At 30.9% G+C, this 19,549-nt stretch overlaps 2 protein-coding genes across 2 annotated transcripts in view; one reads left to right on the top strand and one right to left on the bottom strand.

The window, feature by feature from the left end:
- Positions 1-19,549, top strand: part of LOC143069700 (tetratricopeptide repeat protein 8-like) — a 39,740-nt gene that overhangs the window by 6,380 nt on the left and 13,811 nt on the right. The window contains exons 5-8 of the mRNA XM_076244468.1: positions 282-367; positions 925-1,123; positions 2,864-3,003; positions 18,899-19,070. Of these exons, the coding sequence (XP_076100583.1) occupies positions 282-367; positions 925-1,123; positions 2,864-3,003; positions 18,899-19,070 (597 nt within the window). The remainder of the gene's footprint in view (positions 1-281; positions 368-924; positions 1,124-2,863; positions 3,004-18,898; positions 19,071-19,549) is intronic.
- Positions 7,384-10,555, bottom strand: LOC143069697 (uncharacterized). Its single transcript, XM_076244465.1, has one exon. It carries the CDS (start codon positions 10,414-10,416, stop codon positions 7,813-7,815), a length of 2,604 nt encoding a protein of 867 aa, XP_076100580.1. The 5' UTR covers positions 10,417-10,555; the 3' UTR covers positions 7,384-7,812.

Raw genomic sequence — 19,549 nt, 5'->3', positions numbered from 1 at the left:
TCAGAAGTTTGAAAGTATTGTGAATAAAAATTGTCGCTTATATGAAAAACTTGTATCTTTCCTTATTTAACCACATTAAGCAAATTGAAAATTGTGATGTTAAATCATTACAAAGTGGGCTAGAATGGGCCGAACACCAAATTAATTCTCCGTGAAAATAAGTTGAGTTACAGATCCCTTCCTTTATTTAAAAGCACTAGACTTTGCAGCAATAGCTGAAGAAGTATTTAAGACTTGTGATTGATATATGCTCATTCTTTCCTATAATCTTCTATTTAAAGGCACTCGAGTTGGCAGCATTAGCTACAGAAGCATGTCAGTTTAAAGACTGGTGGTGGAAAGTACAGTTAGCCAAATGTTATTACAGGTAAAGGTCTAAAGGATTTTCTTTTGTATAAATCATTCAGTTTAAGGACAGTTTAATTTATTCAATGTTTCGATAAACTTCAGGGGTTGAAGTCATAAAACTTTGCTCAGTGCTTGGAGCACAAAAATCATGCTCTAAACATGAAATCCAGCATTTTGATTGGTTGATTTTCGAGTACAAGTACAAATAACTGACTCGAAAGTTTTATGACCGCAAGGCCTGTAAAAACATTTATTAAAACTCAAAAACTGTATTTGAAGATTTTCAAGAAACTAAATTAATTTACTGTAAATTCAGAAATTATTGACTGCATTTATTATTGTGATTTTGTCATTTTAGACTTAAATGCTATTTTAATTTTTACGATTTCTATAAGGGAAAATCCTGTTTAATTCATATAAAATATTTCAAAATGGGAGTTTAAATTATTGTGTTTACAACTCACATTGTCACATTTTTGCAATAATAAAAACCTTGTCATTTTTTTCGAATTTACAGTAGTTTTGAATTTAGTTTCAATGTATGAATTAGACCCCACTTTTTTTTCTTTGTTTCAGATTAGGAATGTTTCGAGACTCAGAACAGCAATTAAAATCAGCATTAAAACAACAAGACATGGTAGACCCCTATCTGTATCTATGTAAAGTGTATCTCAGGCTTGATCAACCTCTTACTGCTGTAGAAGTTTATAAACAAGGATTGGATAAATTTCAAGGGGAAACAACTCTATTAACAGGAATAGCTAGAATTTATGAGGTAAGATGTCTATTTGTATCTATGCAACATAAAGATATATTGGGGGTTGATCAACCACTCACAATCGTAGAAGTTTACAATCATGGATTAGAAACATTAGTTTTTAGTTAAAACATATTTTTATGGTTCAAAACAAATGGATTAATAGACACAAGTTTTTCAAAGAAATCTTTCAAAGGGAAACAATTCTATTGACAGGTATAACTAGATTATATGAGGTAAGAATTCACTGCTAGTTATTTTCCATAAAATAGTACCTTTGAACATGTGAATTTTTCTGAAACACTCTGATATAAGTCTCAAATGTTATAGAAATTTCAAGCAAAAATAACCAGGGATTTCAGCTTAATGAAACTGCTAGTCAAATTGAAATTGAATTGAATGGATAAGATATATATAAAAAAAGACAATGGGGTATAAAATAATTCAAACAAGAAAACAAACGACCTAATTTATGGACAAAATAATGAGTAAAAAACAAATAGGGTATGTAACACAGCAAAAAACTACAGAATAACAGGCTCCTTGTGACACGAAATATGTTGATGCACTTAAAATACATTAATTTCTGTTCTTCATATCAGAAAAAAGTTAAATCACAAAATACTGAACTCAGAGGAAAATCAATTCGGAAAGTCCATAATCACATGGCAAAATTAAATAACAAATCGCATCTAAAACGAATGGACAAGAACTGTCATATTCCTGACTTGGTACAGGCATTTTCAAATGTAGAAAATGGTGGATTGAACCTGGTTTTATAGCTAGCTATACCTCTCACTTGTATGACAGTCGTATCACATTCCATTATATTGTCACCGATGCTTGAACAAAACAAACAGACACAATAGTCAAAAATGTCAAAAATAGGGGTACAGCAGTCAACATTGTGTTATCATATTAATCACTACAAAAACAACAAATGTAAGGAAGAAGCACACATCAAATTAACATCCTCATTTTGATTATATTATACGATTTTATTTGTCTATGTAAAATGCACCCATCAAGGAAGGAGATTTTTGAGTACTAGTGCAAAATTGCGCGTTTGAAATTCGCACAGGTAGACATGAAATAATTTTGTCGTTCAAAGTATTAGGGGATGCATAAATACAGTCACGCAAAATAGATATAACAAAAACTGACTAAACAGTATAAAGTAATAATGAATAAAATACTAGTGTGGCAGAGTTGCAGTTAGGCCTTCAACATTGAGCAAAATTGAACTTAGGGTCGACATAAAAAAATCAATGAAGGATAAAAAAAACTTAAATTCAAATAGTTTAGGGGTGGGGGTCAAAATTGCTGCAAGCTTTGTTTAATTGACATCGATTTTATATATATCCTTATTTTACATGTGACCCACAAATTAAGTTGCTCAAAGAATTACAAATTTTCCAAAGGGTTGATTGCAGACTTTGATATCATAAAACCTTATGTCACTAAAATACAAGTTTTCCTCATCCTCATAAAGAAAGGAACACTGAAAAAATTATAATTTTCTGCCCTCAGTTCTAAAGACTGTTTTATAAAAAAGCAGAAAAACCGTGATTATGATTAGCACGAAAAAAATATTTTCTGTTTATAGTTTGAGCTCCTGAAGTCTTATTGTTATGATAACACTAAGATGTTCCATGTTGTCGTCAGTATTTTATAAGGTTGCTGTCTCAAATACTTGAACCCCTTTTACCTTATATCAATCACTAGACTTTTTAACTATTTTTTTTCTATTTTTTCCAGGGTTTAAATGAGATGGAAAATGCAGTTAAATTTTATAAAGATGTATTAATGTATGATAGTATGCATGTAGAAGCCATAGCTTGTATAGCAACACACCATTTTTACACAGATCAACCAGAAGTTGCACTAAAATTCTACAGGTATTGTCCTATTCTCCACTTTATGTTTATGACATTAAGATCATATTGAACAAAATGTAGGTGCTTTTCACACCTATGAAAGACAGGACCATTATAACCCAACTTTTAGATCTTCCCTTGAAATGGAGGAAGTTAAGATTCATGGTACTATTATTTTACCATTCTTTTGTCATAAAACTTTAATTTTGCTTAGAAACATAGTCATACAAAATCTGGCAATGTTCATCTGACCTTGACCTCATTTGTATGGTTTTTTGGTCAGCTTTAAGTATTCATGATTTGATCCCTTTCTCAGATACTGCAAGCAAATGACCTTTTCAAACATAAAATATTGTTTAAATTTACAGAATTTAAAAAATTTGCATGTTTTTCCTTGAAATTCATTTAAGATATTTTATTATGGTGTTGTTTGAAAAGTTATATGGAACTGAAAATCTTGTCTTTTTTATCATTCTGCAGCAAATAATAATATTATTAGTTAGAAAATATTAAAACAACAAGCCAATCAAATTTTGATTAAACCATTGTTTTCATAATGATCAAAGACATCCATCTAATTATTAATTTACAATTATATATGATTGCAAGACAATGCAAGCCAATTTCTACTGAAATATTCCCCAAAATTGGATTAATTATCATTTATAATATCTTTATTTAATTGTTTACTTTGATCTTTTCATTAATCCACAATTAATCCTAAATAGTCTCCTAAGTCTTTTTGAGTAGAAGAATTTGTCTTTTGATCTCAAAATTTCTCAAATGTATACTGTGAAAACAGACTCAAAATAGATTTGATAAATAAACGTGACAGTTTGAAACATCATCAGACCTCAGATATTTACTGAACCCACACCAGTTAGTGACAATATAGCAATGGCTGAATCTGCACCAATTAATGACGGCATAGTTATGGATGATACAGTACTACTGAGAAAGCACCTGCTGATCCATGACAGAGCTGTACAACAAATTATTGTACTAGGTATTAAAGTCCTGTAGTCTTAATGCTCAAGTTTTAAACCTTCCCTTGGGGTGTTACCAATGACTTTAAGAGGGTTATATTTTTTTGTCTGCGTCAGAAACAAAATTTCAATGATATCAGTCAAATTATTTTTTTTTCTCCAAAATTTAACAGTATGAGATATGGGGAAATGTTGATTCAGATTTTCTTTTGTTATCTGGTTTACCACAATATTTTTTCATCAAAATTTGGGATCAGAATATTTTTTTAGGAAAAAACCATAACCCCCCCTGAAAAAAAAATCTTTTCTTGTTTGCAACAAATCTTGCTCGTTCCATGATGGAATAAGAACATAAGGAAGATTGCTCTCTTCTTTTCTTAACTTGTCTAAAAATATTTTGTAAGAACTAAACACTGTCCTGAATGAGATCAGTGTAGATTTTAAAAAGCAGATCTATTAGTAATGATATTTTGAGAAAATTAAAACAAGTGTATGATGAAATGATCAACATTTTCACGAATTTTATAAAAAAAAGAAACATTTATTTAAACATATAATTTTTGGAAGATTTAATTTTTTTATGCAATAAGTAAAACAATTTAGACATATTTTAAATTTTGTATCTTATTTTTAGACCGCTATATTGAAAGAGTCAAAGAAAAAGCTGTACATCAAGTTCAGAGAGGTAACAAATCCAGAGCCTTACATCTTTTAAACAGGAAGTCCGTAGCCATTGGTCTGAAGAACACCTATCGTCAGTTTCGTCTCAGAAAATGGTACCAGTCACAAGTTCTTGTAGTGAGCATGCTCAGCACCCTGAGACCCAACCAGGTTACAGTACAACCTACAGAACCTGACACAAACCCAGGGTACGAAGGCCAACAGATGGAGCTGTTTGCCAAATCACAGATGGTTGCTCAGTGTAGTTTTGACCGTGCTGTGTAAGGCTGCTGCAAATATGTGAAGGTGTTAAATTGATATAGTTTTGTCTAGAAGTTGATTAAAGTGATATGAAAACAATGAAATCTGATTATTGAAGTGATATTTTATGTAGATTTGTTAATTTAATACATGTAGTGCTATTTTATTTTGTAATAAAAAATACTTTCTCACTTAAAATTTTGTGTTTTTGTGATTTTCTTATGGGATTTTGCATTCCTTTATTTAGGAATAAAAAAAACTCTTCCAATATTTCTGTTTGTTTCCATTTAGTTTTTATTTTCATGTTGTGTTCTATGGTTAAATGTTCACCTTGTCATGCGGGATCTACTTCCAATTTGTTTGATCATACATCATTATTTATCCATGCATTTGTTTACCCTTAAGGCATCTTCTCCCAATTTGTTTGCTCTTAAGGCATCTTCTCCCAATTTGTTTGCCCTTTAGGCATCTTCTCCTAATTTGTTTGCCCTTAAGGCATCTTCTCCCAATTTGTTTGCCCTTAAGGCATCTTCTCCCAATTTGTTTGCCCATTATGCATACTCTCCCCTATTAGTCTGCCCAATACATCATTTCTCCCCCTTTTCACAAAAATGTTCAATCAGATAAAAAATTCAACAAGAAACAAGACATCTAAATAGATCATAAAATGTGCATTCTTTCTATATCCATTCATTATCATTCAAATATCTCTGAATCAGTTATTTTTTACACCATATAAGGTGCATTGGGCATGTTTTTTTTATATTTTACTCTTGTATATCTGTCCATTTAGTTTCCATTCTCTAACTTTAGTTTGCCTCAACAAAATGTTAGGAAACTTGTACACTATGCTAATTACCACAAAACACAAACCAAGTGTGAATTTGGGTGGCATCACTTTTAAATTTCTAGAGTAATGCCTCTTTAATACAAATGGAAAAATTGTCTATTTATTTAATTCCCTGGTCTTACTTAAGTTTACATAAACAAAATGCTATAGATCTTGTACACAATGCTTATTACACCAAAAACACTGATCATGTTTATATTTTTGTGGCTTCACTTTTACCATTTTTAAATTATACCCCATTACAAATGGGAAAATTATCGATTGTTTCTGTTCAGAAAATGGTGGATTTAACCTGGTTTTACAGCTTGTTAAACCTCTCACATGTATGACAGTTGCATAAAAAAATCCTTTAAATTGGCAACAAAGTGTGAAAAAAACAAACAGAAAAAATTAACTGGAAAGAAGATGTTATTTTAAGTTACTATTTTGTACAAGGTTATTGTTCTTTCAAATTACATTCTCTACATACCAGTATATTATATGTCCCTAGTGTGGTTGAAGGCTGTACAGTGACCTATAGTTGTTAATGTCTGTGTCATTTTGGTCTTTTGTGGATAGTTGTCTCATTGGCAATCATACCACATCTTTTTTATACAGTATATTATTTGCAATTTTATTTCATAGCTCCCATTTATTTCTTCATGTTTTAAGGCCTCAAATAGCAAGTGAAATTACTCTGAAACAATCTGGGTCATGAATTTTAAAGGAAAGTAGGGATTTGATTAAGTTGAAAAAGGTTAAAAATTAGTATGTCTGAATGAAACTATCTATTCAAATTCAAAATTACCATACATTTGTACACACTTTGAATTAGAGCTAATGAAATTTATTAAATATTTGACATAATTTGTTGTAGAAATAGTACAAGCCAATGTAAAATAATATTGTTAAAGGGGCACTAGCTACAAGAAATATAAAAAATCTAAAGTATGATTTTTTTGGTTCAATCATTAATGAAAGTAAAAAAGTGAAATAATTATTCGCTTTTAGCAGCTACAATGGTTCAATTTTGTCAAGATAAGCTAAGAAACACTGATAATGAATTATTCACTTGTAATTGAATAATACGACCTCATTAAATCCATAATTCATGTGAACTTCAAATTAACCCCTTAGCAAGAGATAGAATAACGACCGAATTGTCTGAGTATGGTAATTTAAATTAAAAGAATGTTGACATTGAAAGTGAAACAAAGGAAAATCATTTCATAGACTCATTCGATCAACTAAAATTCATTCTTTTACAGGTAAAAACGATTGTAAACATAAACTTTTAATCTATATTATAAAATAAATGCCATGTAAATTGTTTATTTTAGACTTTTGATAGTTTGGATAAATGTTTTACATTGTTATAAATAAAATATGAGATAAATCAGTGAATATGATTTTGACAGCTAGTGTCCCTTTAAGCGCAGGTGAGATTTTTTTATTTAATTTTTTTTGTCCATAGGAAAGGCCCCAGAAACTAAAAATAAACATTCACAGCCCCAACTGAGCTGCAAAACTAATCTTCACTGAGGCTCACAAAGAGGATAACACAGTGTCATCAATAATATCACCACATCTTCTTAATTTTTTCTCTACTTTAATGTCTTATTGCAATTTCAAGAAAATCTGCTTAGATATATATCATCATGCAAGTTCTTATGCTTTTTGCAATTATTATCAAGTCCCATTATTTGCATTAATAAAAATCATAATTACAGTGTTAAATGGAGCCTTCTAATTAAGTCCCCAAAACATTTGAAAGTAATTTGATGGTCATACAATAACCTCTCAAGATATTAGTGGGTGGCAGCGAGTGAGTACCAGATTGATACTCTACTAGTCTCTAGTTATAAACGTATCAATAAAAAAGTAGAAATAGAATATTTGAATATCAACAAGACAGCAATCAAACAAAAATATAGGTTTCTCAAACTTCAAATAGTTTTTTCTTTCCAGTTTAATTCATTTTTTATAATACATGTACATAGGGTACATAGAATACTTGTATCAAAAACTCTTAGATATGAGGAATCATATAGTCTTCTTCAAAATCCTGTTTTTCTCAGAATCATAATTTTCAAATCATTTGTATTCAGACAAACAACCAGTGTCAATGTCTGTAAAATCCACCGGCTCTCCTAATAATCGTAGAATAAATTTAACAAAAACTTTCATATAGGAGCAGCTAACATGACTCTCTTTCACTGTTCGGTTCTTGACACCTTCGAAAGTGAAAATGTTCAGCCAAGGAAATATGAAAGATGTCAAGTTTTCCTCATTTAGAAATTCTAGCAAAGTATGAAATATCTGTCCTACAAACTTATACAGTTCTTTGTCGTTGTATGACTTGGTATTCATAGCATAAAAATCTGCTTTATAATGTTTTTCTAATACATGAAACATACAATTTTTTAGTATGTAACTTTTTAATATTTCTTTGGCAACAACAGTTTGTTCATCCACTAAATCAGGACAGATTCTATTATCACAGCAGATTTTACATATTCTGTATGCATCCTTTGCAATGTCTGGAAGGGAATCCATGTGTTTTATCTCTGCTTTAAGTGCTGACATCCGCACTTTTTGTGGAGGTAATAATCTTAACTGTAGTTCCGTTTGAATCAGCAGTAATGCTCCTTCCTCCCTTAGTTGCTGGACATTACATGAAAGTTTGTCAATATTTGCATTTCTAGGCCAATATCCCTTCACACAACAGGCAAGTGCTAAGTCAATTGATATGCTCAAGTTTTTATAAAAACACCCAAACCAATACAGTAGAATCTGGCAAGTTGGACTTTCAACTTGGTTAATGAATGTAATATCATAATATCTTATATTTTGACTGAAAATTTCTGGATTTCTAAATACATCTTTCATGAGGGAATTAAATCTTTTCCAAACATCATGGGTGGCGAGATGTCCATTTTCAGTAAACAGACACTGACATTCATGACAGATAAATTCTGATTTTAATTTAAGAACAGCAAATCCACTTTCATCTTTAGTATTTTCAAGATCTATTTCACATTTCTCACTTAGTTTTTCAAGAACACATACAAAATCAAACTCATCAGGAAGGCCAACTTTTGTGTTTTCACGACTGCTACCAGAATGAACCAGTGATAGAGAAAACAATTCATCTCTTATTGATATTTCATGGCATAAATTAACAACAAGATCATTAACTGCTAATCTGATCATTTCAGCTTCTTGTTCAAATACAACAGGTCCAATTCCAGGTGTCTCCAGCAATTTTGATATGCCACTTCCTTGGTAACATTGAAAATCATTGACAAATTGGTTAATATCTTCTAAGTTTGCCAGTTTAACTGTTTTCTTTCGAAACTTGAAATTGATATTGTTTCCATGAACAACCTTGTCACATTTACAGAGTGCTTCAAACATTTCTTTATTTCCACATTCATATGCTTTGTGACATGGGAGATGTCCTAGTGAATCATGGGTAATTTCACAGCCATGATGGAGAAAATATGGAACAATTGCACTCTGTAAATCAAAGTAATTACAGGCTACATGATGTAATACAGAACTGCCATGGTAATCTTTCATATTTACATCAGCACCTGCTGCAAGAAGTTTATCAAGGACTTCAAAGTTATCACATGGAAATGAACCATTTACAATGAGAGGTGTTCGTCCGAATTTGTCCTGAATATTGACATTAGCACCTGATTCTATCAAAATACAAACACTTTTAATGCCACATGTTAAAAATATCGGAGAATCACCATTACAATCTTGTTCATTCACGTTTGCCCCACATCTAACAAGGTATTTGATATTTTGTTCTTCTTCATCCTGAATTCTACATTCATCACTGGTAAAGTTCCTAATTGCACAATGTAAAACTGTTTTTCCAAAAGTGTTACAAATATTTACATCTGCCCCCGCATCAGTAAATAGCTGAAGCAAACTCACTTGTATGGAGTTTTTTGGGTTTTCCATAAAAATATGGAATGGTGTATTCTTATCAAGATTTTGTGACAAAAGAAGCTTTTTTACCAATGGTTTAGGACAATTCTTTGTATTCCCTTGAAGAAGAGTTGTAAAAAATTCTAAATCTTCTTGAAGTTTTACAGAAGCCATATAAACATGTAGAAATGTGTCACCTTTGCAATCTGACACAAATAGATCAAGATTATCTACAATGTTAAGAATATATATCAAATTTTCGTCCGCAGGGTTTTCAGCAGCTAGCATCAATGCTGTAGTCCCAGATTTATTTTGAGAATTAAAGTCTATATTCAGATGTTGATATTCTGTAGCGATCATCATCCAAAATTCTTCATTATTAAACATCATTTGCTCCGTCATAAATATATGCATTAAAGAGTTATTGTCTCTATCCATAAAATCAAAACACTTTTCCAACTTTAACAAATTAGTAACAGTTTGTAAAGATGTTCGATGCAGACTTTTTACTGGTGATAGACCAAAGTTATTTTTGACTGCTACTGTTGCACCATTTTCCATTAATGTTCTCAGTATATCTACACTAGCATTTCCAGAAACAGCCATGTGAAGAGCAGTACTGCCGACATAGTTCCGTGCATTTATATTAGCCCCTCTTTGAATGACTTCTTGTAACAGTGTTAAATCATTTGACTTTATTGCAAGTTCCAAGTCCTTTTCACTATTGCCTAAAGAATTGTTAGTTAATTCCATGTCACATGATATATGACCGTTAACTTACTATAGACATCACATGCACTCTACTACAATCAGACTATGGACATAAGATCTAACAAGTATCCAATCTTAATGAAAATATCATATCTAAATTGTTTCATACCTTGATAGTAATCCATTATTAATCTATTTTAAGATTTAAATTTGGTCTTCCTGGAAAAAGCTGCATACAAAAAAATAAACCCAACAGAAGTACTTAAATGTCTTTAAATAGACAAATCCAAGGTAAACTTTAGTAATGCATAAATGAACGCAAAATGAACAGTTCATTGTAAATATAAATAAAATTTAGCATTTAAAATCAATAAATAACAAAACAGACCATATTATCTATGTCCAATATCTATAAGACAGTTTATTTAAAGAGTTTTTGTAGATTCCTGAATCATTGCATGCATATATATTTCTTTATTCAAACAAATAAATGTTGTTTATTTTTATGTTGTTTAAACTACGGTCCACTTTCTTTATACTTGAACTTAAATGCACTTTTGCTTTTTTCAAAAGCCTGTAGGTTGTCTGGCATATGAAATACTGTCTTCTTGATTTCTTCTGTTCTGGCAGTAACACTCTTGCTGAAGTGGCTGTCAATTTGTGTTTGGCACTCAAATGAACATTTCTGTGTTGAATTGAGGAACAGGTAATAATAGTTACCTGCTCTTTATATTTTTGTACTTGGAAAAGTTTGAGTTAGCTCCCTTTGGTTATCATACTAATGGTATTGATCTTTGTTTTACCTGTTAACTAGCTGTTAGAAATTCTATAAATTATGTTTGCTCCTCACTCAAATGAAGACTTCAATAGTCACTTAATGCACTAGCCTTCAGTGTTAATTATCAGGATAATGGTTTAGTTGGTTTACCATATGGTCTGACTAAGTACCAGTGCTTATAATTATATTGAATTCACAGCCTTGAACTTTATCTATGGTCAGAGTAGGTTATATTTCTTAATGATTTGTAGCTTGAACGATTTTTCATATAATGTTCAATTTAATTATTTACAGTAGAAGATGTCAGGTATATAATGGTAACAAATGTTCTTACACATCAAAATGAATTCAATTTACATTGTCATATCGGGGCCTTTTATAGCTGACTATGTGGTATGGGCTTTGCTCATTGTTGAAGGACGTACGGTGACCCATAGTTGTTAATGGTTGTGTTATTTTGGTCTCTTGTGGACAGTTGTCTCATTGGCAATCCTACCACATCTTCTTTTTTTATATTATCTACTGTGGATATTTTCCATGAAACAATAGAATGTAAATAAGCAATTATTGAAGTCTTGAGATTAAAAACAAAAACTAAAGAAATAATTTCATTAAAAGATTAAAATTGAACATTTGAACCCCTGCTGTGCTTAAATTTTTGTTTGGATAAGAAGGGTGTAAGCTAGGTGTAAAAAGGTAAATAGATTACAGATAAAGGAATATCTATTTTAGGTTATGATATAAGAGTTTAATCTAGACAGTATTAGTCCATGCAGGTTCATTTCAGACAAGTTCCCAGTAAAGTGATCAATAAATTAGATATAATTCTGCTCCATTTGACTACTCTATTAGGATTTTTAAGTTCAGACGAATAAGGAAGGGAAAATTGTGGTTTTATACAGCACTACCAGTTACTTTTTATATTTTAAAAATAATTAAGAGTTCAGTTTAAAAGAGAAATATTTATTATCAAAGCATCAATTTGTAAAGCACTTACAACCCATTTCCTATAATTACAAGTGAGCGGAAGTTGATAGCCTGTCAATTGCACAAACACCCAAGTATTTACATGTAACACTTGTTGTTCATACTACATTTTAGTACAAAAATGATGTTAAAAGTCTTCCTCAATTTAAATACCTACCAATGAGATTGGCTTTATTGTGTAATTAAAAAAAGTGTTATTTTTTCTTAGCAAAGGTGAGGAGTACTTTTGTTATAGACTTTTGTCTATGGAGAGGTCATGCAGGGGTCAAATGGTAAATGCTGTGTTTAAGATTCTTATTTTCCAGTGGACCAGAAATAACTGTACTGTGTCTTTTTTCAAGATTTTGAAATCCCCTTAGTGGAAGTATGGTATTTGTTTTTAGCTCATCCATTCATATGAGTACTCCTAGTGTAGGATTATCTTACTGTGTTGAAGACCTTTTGGTCCGGTTGTTGTCCCTTAGACTCATTCCCTGTTTCCATTCTCTCTATTTTATATAGCTACCATGTAGAATCCTGCTATTATCATCTATCAATATTACATGAATACAGCATTTAACAAACAATGATTCAAACACAGGAAAGAAAAGACATTTCGTGATTTTTTTTCAATTTGTTTGATTCAGGTAAAACACTACTAGTAATTTAGGCTTTGGACATTTTAGAACACCACCTATTGTTTGAGACACCTATTTTTTTTTATACAGACTGTATGTAACTCTAGATGTCCAGGCATGTAGCCAGGAATTTCCAAGGGGGGGTTAGTTGGACTCACAAACTCGACTTTAACAGTCACAATTCGAACAGAACATTGACTTGAACAATGCTTATTTGTTTTCAAGGGGGGGATTCGTCCGAACCCCCCTGGCTACGAGTATGATGTCTTTTGGTTATCTGTGTTGTTGGTTTCTGTATCCTTGATGTTATCCCCTAATTTTGCTGCAAACACAAACTATTGGTAGATAATTTACAAGGGTACCATTTATGCTGCTCAGTATGTCAATTTTTTATGAAGTGATTTATGATGAAGTAGACTGTTGTTTCTCTCTTTTTGTCATTGGCATGAGTTTTCTCCCTTTGGTACCTACTTTTCTGACAATTGCAATGGGTTGATCAGGGATCGGTCTTTTCGTCTCCCTCATATTTACCATTATTTTTTTGTTGGTTGAAATAAAGTTTCCTCCATTTTGCAATTTTCAAAATTGTGGATCATCAAATATTTTTAAGAAATACATCATAAACACAATTTTCAGGTTAAATACTCCATAATTTGGATAAAATTTAAAACTCAAATACCCCCCCCCCTCCCCAAAAAAAAAAAATCTATAGATTTCTATACTATATAACTAAACCATAACTGTTTACAAACTTTAATTTACAGCTTAATAATGAAATATTTGATGCTATCGGACTATATCTTAAGGGTATTAAGGTGAGAGTGTTGGATAGATAAGTGAATCTATACGGGGGTTGTCCCCATATTGACATAGATAACAGGTCGTTAAATGTCACTATACATGTAAATTGAGGAATGATTACTGACCTTATCTCTAACATTATATTAAGTACTGGTGATATTATAACAATAAAGTTATTAAAGGTCATCAGGGTGGAACCAATTAAACTGATTTGGTCCTAATACCTTAAATGGTGATTTTGTATGTAATTTGGCCATCCATCTCACCTAGAAAGAAAACTTTTTAAATATTTCAATTTTTTTCATTAGATTTGACAGGGATGGAATTATATCCATTCTATATACCGCTTAAAATTTAAATGATGTTTAACTTTAATTAAGGTTCTTGCCACCTATTGCAGGTGTTAACGCATAACTGAAATGGATGATATAGACAATCCATTACTAGAAATGAATTCCGATTGTTTTCAATCATACCACATCTTCTTTTTTATATATAAGAAATAAGAACCATAATGATGAAGAACAAATTAACCATTCAAAAAGGATGCAAGCTAACTTATTCCAATTTGCAAAAACATTAAGGAAGCAAATCCTGATGATATCAATCTTGTTAGAAAAAAAACCAATAAGATTCTCCATCTTCAGTTTGTATATTTTGTCTGTTCCAATAACTGTCTTTATGAACAATAAAGCCTGAATTATATAGGAATTGTAGACATCTAAACAATTTACATGTTAACTTTAATAGGTGTTTAAAAGCTATGGCCTGTGGTTATACAAAAAAATGCTAAATTGAAGTTTCAAAATGATTTTTGCTTCAATCTTATGCTATAATGATATTGACCCTTTGGTTATGAAAAATGATCAAGGTAGTTTAGAAATGTTGGGTTGTTGCATTACCACTCTTGTAACTATTAGGCTTCCACATGCTATAAGATAGGAACATTGTTTTATTGCAACTTTAGGTTGGAAATGGTTCATTGCCATTTTCAAAATAAGGAGAATAGACCATGCAAGATTGTCTATTCTAAAAGCTTATAGCTTATTACTATTATGTAAAAGATGACTATTGCATTGGTGTCTCCTGACAGACAAATTAAAGCCATACAATGAACAAGACTGGGGTGCACAAATATCAATTAACATTGAATAATGTCTGAAAAATTTAAATATTAATCAAATCTTTATGCACCACTTTGAGTACTTCAGGCATGAATTTCTGTATAAAAATTGTCCTGATGAAGCCTGCCTTTCAGGCAAAACATGTAGACCATAGCAAATAAAATTGCAGACCATTTGAAGTGTTGTTGTCAATTTGGAGTATTATATTAATCAAATCTGTTATATTTGTTAATGAATAAATTACCGCTTTAAATTTAAATGATGTTTAACTTTAATTAAGGTTTTTGCCACCTATTGCAGGTGTAAATACATGACTGAAATGGATGATATATTACCAATCCATTACTAAAATGAATTCTGATTGTAGTCAAATTCAAAACCTCATCAGAAAGTGTATTTATTTTTCCAGGAAGCAGTATTAATATTTACCAGACAAAATTAAAAAAATTACATATGCAATTAAATGATGCAGGTTTTGTTTAATAACAAAACAAAATCACTTGCTGTTATGTTTGGTAATACTCTCTGTACAAATTGTACTTTTGATTCCCACATACTGATGTAATTATATCAGACTGTACTCTTATAGTCATTGTTGTCACTCAAAACACAATCATTAATCATTTCAAACTGCGAAATGAAATTGGATATGATTTTTTACTATTATTTTTAAAAACAGAAACAGAATTACGTATTATGTATTGTTTGAAAAATTGATTGAGAAAGATAAATTGATACATATTAGTATTCCTCTGTGATAACAAAAGTAAGGGATGTTGTCATGTAGCCTGTGTTGAATTGCATAGTCTAAGTAATGTGTCTGACTTTATTCAGCAACAATTTCTGGAGCAGTCTGGTTTTCCATTTATCTGTGAAATAAAGCACAAGCCAATTTGGGTAATTGCATGAACCCCCTGATGGGTGTATGCTTATATATTGGCGAGTTTTGGATGTGTCTATGGGCCACTCGATATCTCTCGGCCGGAAGTCAGAATAAAATTCTCGGAACGTCTCGAAAGTTTTCAGTCATTTATACAGGTCTTTACAGGTTGTTATCTACGTCTTTGATATGGCCCCTTGATGGCCCTTGACGACGCAATTATATTTGTTTTAAAACGACCACTGTACACTGTGTGTATCTGGGTCAATTATAACGTGTTATTGTCTGTTGTCTCGATAACATGTAAACTAATTATGTTTGAAGATTTAACCACGGGATACTGTGTATTCCATCATAGACTTACAGGAGAGAACATTCTGGTTAAAATATTATATATTAGATCGGAAAACAGAAAGATAATATTCTTATCAAAAGTATTTAATTCAATCGGAATCAAAGAAAAATATACAAAATATATACTGTATTTATGTTTAGGCAGAAACTAATAATGACTGAAATCAGAATATTTTCAGAGTTTCAATTAAGAAATAAGTATGACAAGATTCTCTGCTTTGGAATTTTTAAATATTCATTTGTAAAGGAAACATAAAAATTAAATCTATATAAATTCTTGCATCCTACAAAAAAAATGTGTATAAACAATAATCATCATATTTCTACATCAGTTATTTTATACCATTTTAGTATTTAAGTTTAATGAGTAATAATTATTTTTTCTTTTTTTGTATTGTAATATATCCATAAAACGGAAAGTAAAATAAATGTAATAAATATTTAAATTTTAAACAGTCGTGAATAAAAATACTTGTGTGTTTTCAATTCATAAAGCATGATTTTCAATCCTTGCAGCTCACAACAACCGTAAAAATAATTTACAATAATCAAAAACAAAATTTAATTACAACAATAATGTTGATTATTTTATACTGTTTTAGTATGGATTTAGAAGTCTTTGCTTATATTTTGTATTGTAATATATTCACATAGTGAAATGTTAGAATTTAAAAATAGATTCATTCCATAAATAAAATATCCATCCGTAAATACTTGACGTTCATGTGTATTAATATTATGTATATTCAAAAGAATTTGAAAAAATACTAACAGGAACATTAGTTTATTATAAAATTTTAATTAATTTTTTGTTTGTTTGTTTTAATAGTTTAACCTTATAGCATCTACATATTTGTACTGTGGTACAGTTTTGAAAATTGTATTCATTGTATTGACCCACTATCCTGCACGTCTTGATTCATTCACATTATAGATTACATTTCAAAAACACACTATCAGTTTAAGTTCTCAAAAATTCCGGATAAAATGTCAATGAATCAGGAGTCAAAACATTTAATGTAGGCCGTTTGACATTCGAATTCAACTAATAGATTACGATATGTGATGACGCAAATGCGTATTCTTTTCCTGAGTATCAGTGAGATGTTTTCTATTTATTATTTCGTGCGCTAAAATACTACTTGCATGCAATACTATTAAATTCACTCGTGAAAGCTTATTTTCGTTTTTGTTTTCTAAATTCAGGACACGCCGGAAAGAGCTTTACAATCATGTGACTTTCAAGCACGGTCATCATTACTAACGGTATTCTGACCTCGAGTTGTTTCTCTTTTGTTTCTTTTTTGAGTCACTGTCCTATTATAAACTTTGACCTTTTCGAAAAGCTAAGGATTGTCTACCCAAGGAACAGATTCCTTAACTTTGTAATTTATTTAGCCTTTTAACTTTTTTTTCATTCGAGCGTCACTGATGCTTTTTTGTAGACTTAACTTGTAACTGGCGTACATCATTTTAATTCTGGTATCTTTTTATATCTACATACCCTTTTTATATAAATTGGTTATTTTAAAAGTGTGTACAGGTATTCATAAACTTCTGAATTAAGAAATTCTTCGGCAAAACTAAGTTTCCCTGAAGAATGTTTGAATCAATTTAAGTAAAATAAGGAAACCTTAAAATTTGAGATGTTTTATGAGACCAAAATAAGTCTCTTCATAAGAGTTCCCAATCAATTGCATGCCACAGGTTTCACCGCATACAACATCTAACATGAGTAAAGACAGCTTCAAATACGAGTTGAGAATATAAAGGCATTCATGTAGGAAACAAACTATAAAGTATAAAGATATGATAGATAAAATAAATGCATCAAACATTCCAGATTATAAAGCAAACTGAATGCATAAATTTAAATTGCGATTGGTTAAATTGTGCAATTTGCATAAGTCATCAGGTTAGTAGAAATTATGATTTGTCAAAGGTTTATAATCGGAAACATTATGTACATTCCCAAGTAATAAATAAGATAGTCGAGCTCTAAAATAACTTTTCAAATAGAAGCTGTAAATATATACTTTCAACTGGCTTCTTCTATTCACAGTCAATTATTTCAATTAAAAAACAAACACAAATTCAGCAAAAATCTTTTGGTGACCCACCAGTCAGCAGTCTTAGGTTCATGTATTGCTTTTCTTTTTTTAAAGAAAGCAACTTGTTTTTCACATTGGTTGACCTCTTTGTATTAAAAAAAAAACCTGATATGTTCTTCTGTCCAATCACAATTTAGGTAGTATCATTTTTTTCTTCAAATAAACTTGTTTATGTTGACTTGTTTTCAAATTATGGATTGCGTTCCAGAATTTTAAAATTTATTGCATTTCTGAAAGCTCAAATAAGATATAAAATATCACTATAAAAATAATTCCAAAATGTAACAGACTCTAGGTGAGCATTTGTTTAAAGTAGTTCACTTACAGTGATGACTAGTGTGTCACAATGAGGTTGTGATTTTGAACACCTTCTGTTGCAAGGTGTGTTTGACTCCAATCTTAATTGACTAGTACTACTAGTTTTCTGGCAAAAAGTAGGTGGCTCTCTCTGTGAACTGCAGCGTCCTTCACCACCAAAAGTTTGAATGATTTGGCAAAGAGTCCTGAAGTGGTGCTTAACACAACATTCAATAAATCTATCAATCTATGATGTACATAAAGAATGACTTTCTCCAAAACAAAACAAATTGGGTCTATATAAAACTTTCGAGCATGATTTTTGTACTTAGACTCAAAAATCAACCAATCAAATTGCTGGATTTCAGGTTTCGAGCATGATTTTTGTGCTCCGAGCACTGAACAAAGTTTTATGCCTTCAAGGCCTGATTTAAACAGGATGCTACTCACTCATAATAGTTTCAAGTGAATGAAGGTTTAGGTTAATAATATGTTTCAAATACATTTTGTCTGCTGTAATGTCATCAACATAGATGTATTAAGTATTTTTTATTATTTTATCTTGTATTTTTCAGACGATTATTACAGATGGGTGTATATAATGCAGAATTGTTCAGTAATTTAGGACTATGTTGTTTTTATGCTCAGCAATATGATATGACACTAACATGTTTTGAGAGGGCCTTGTCTTTAGCAGAGGAACAAACAATGGCTGATGTTTGGTTTAATATTGGACATATTGCCTTGGTAAGCTATAGGGAGAACAAAAACATCATTATTGTTAATATTAAACATAACATTGAGAATGGAAATGAGAATGTGTCAAAAAGACAACAATCAAATCAAAGAGCAGACAACAGCCCAAGGCCACCAATGGGTCTTCAACACAGTGAGAAAATCCCACACCGTGATGTGGGCTATGGCTGGACACTTAAAAAAGATTATACTAGTTCAGCAAAAATGGACGTCACAATAAACTCCAAAACATTATAAATAAACCAAAAATTAAAAAAACAAATGTTCAAGACTTATAAAGGCCAGGAACAGGAGCAAAAATGTGGAGGGGTTAAAAATGTTTTGCAAGATCTCAACCCTCCCCAACCAATGAAATTGCCTTGCAAGAGATATTCTTTTGTGTTAGAGAGTATAGGGGACACAAATCTTGCCTGTCAATGTTTTTGACTGACTTTAGTTTTATTTTTATTATAGAGTATAGGAGTTATAAA

Source organism: Mytilus galloprovincialis, chromosome 3 (assembly GCF_965363235.1).
Source record: "Mytilus galloprovincialis chromosome 3, xbMytGall1.hap1.1, whole genome shotgun sequence".
NCBI classification, from domain to species: Eukaryota; Metazoa; Mollusca; class Bivalvia; order Mytilida; family Mytilidae; genus Mytilus; species Mytilus galloprovincialis.
Note: the sequence above shows the minus strand (reverse complement) of the source record. Positions and strands in the feature narration are given on the sequence as shown.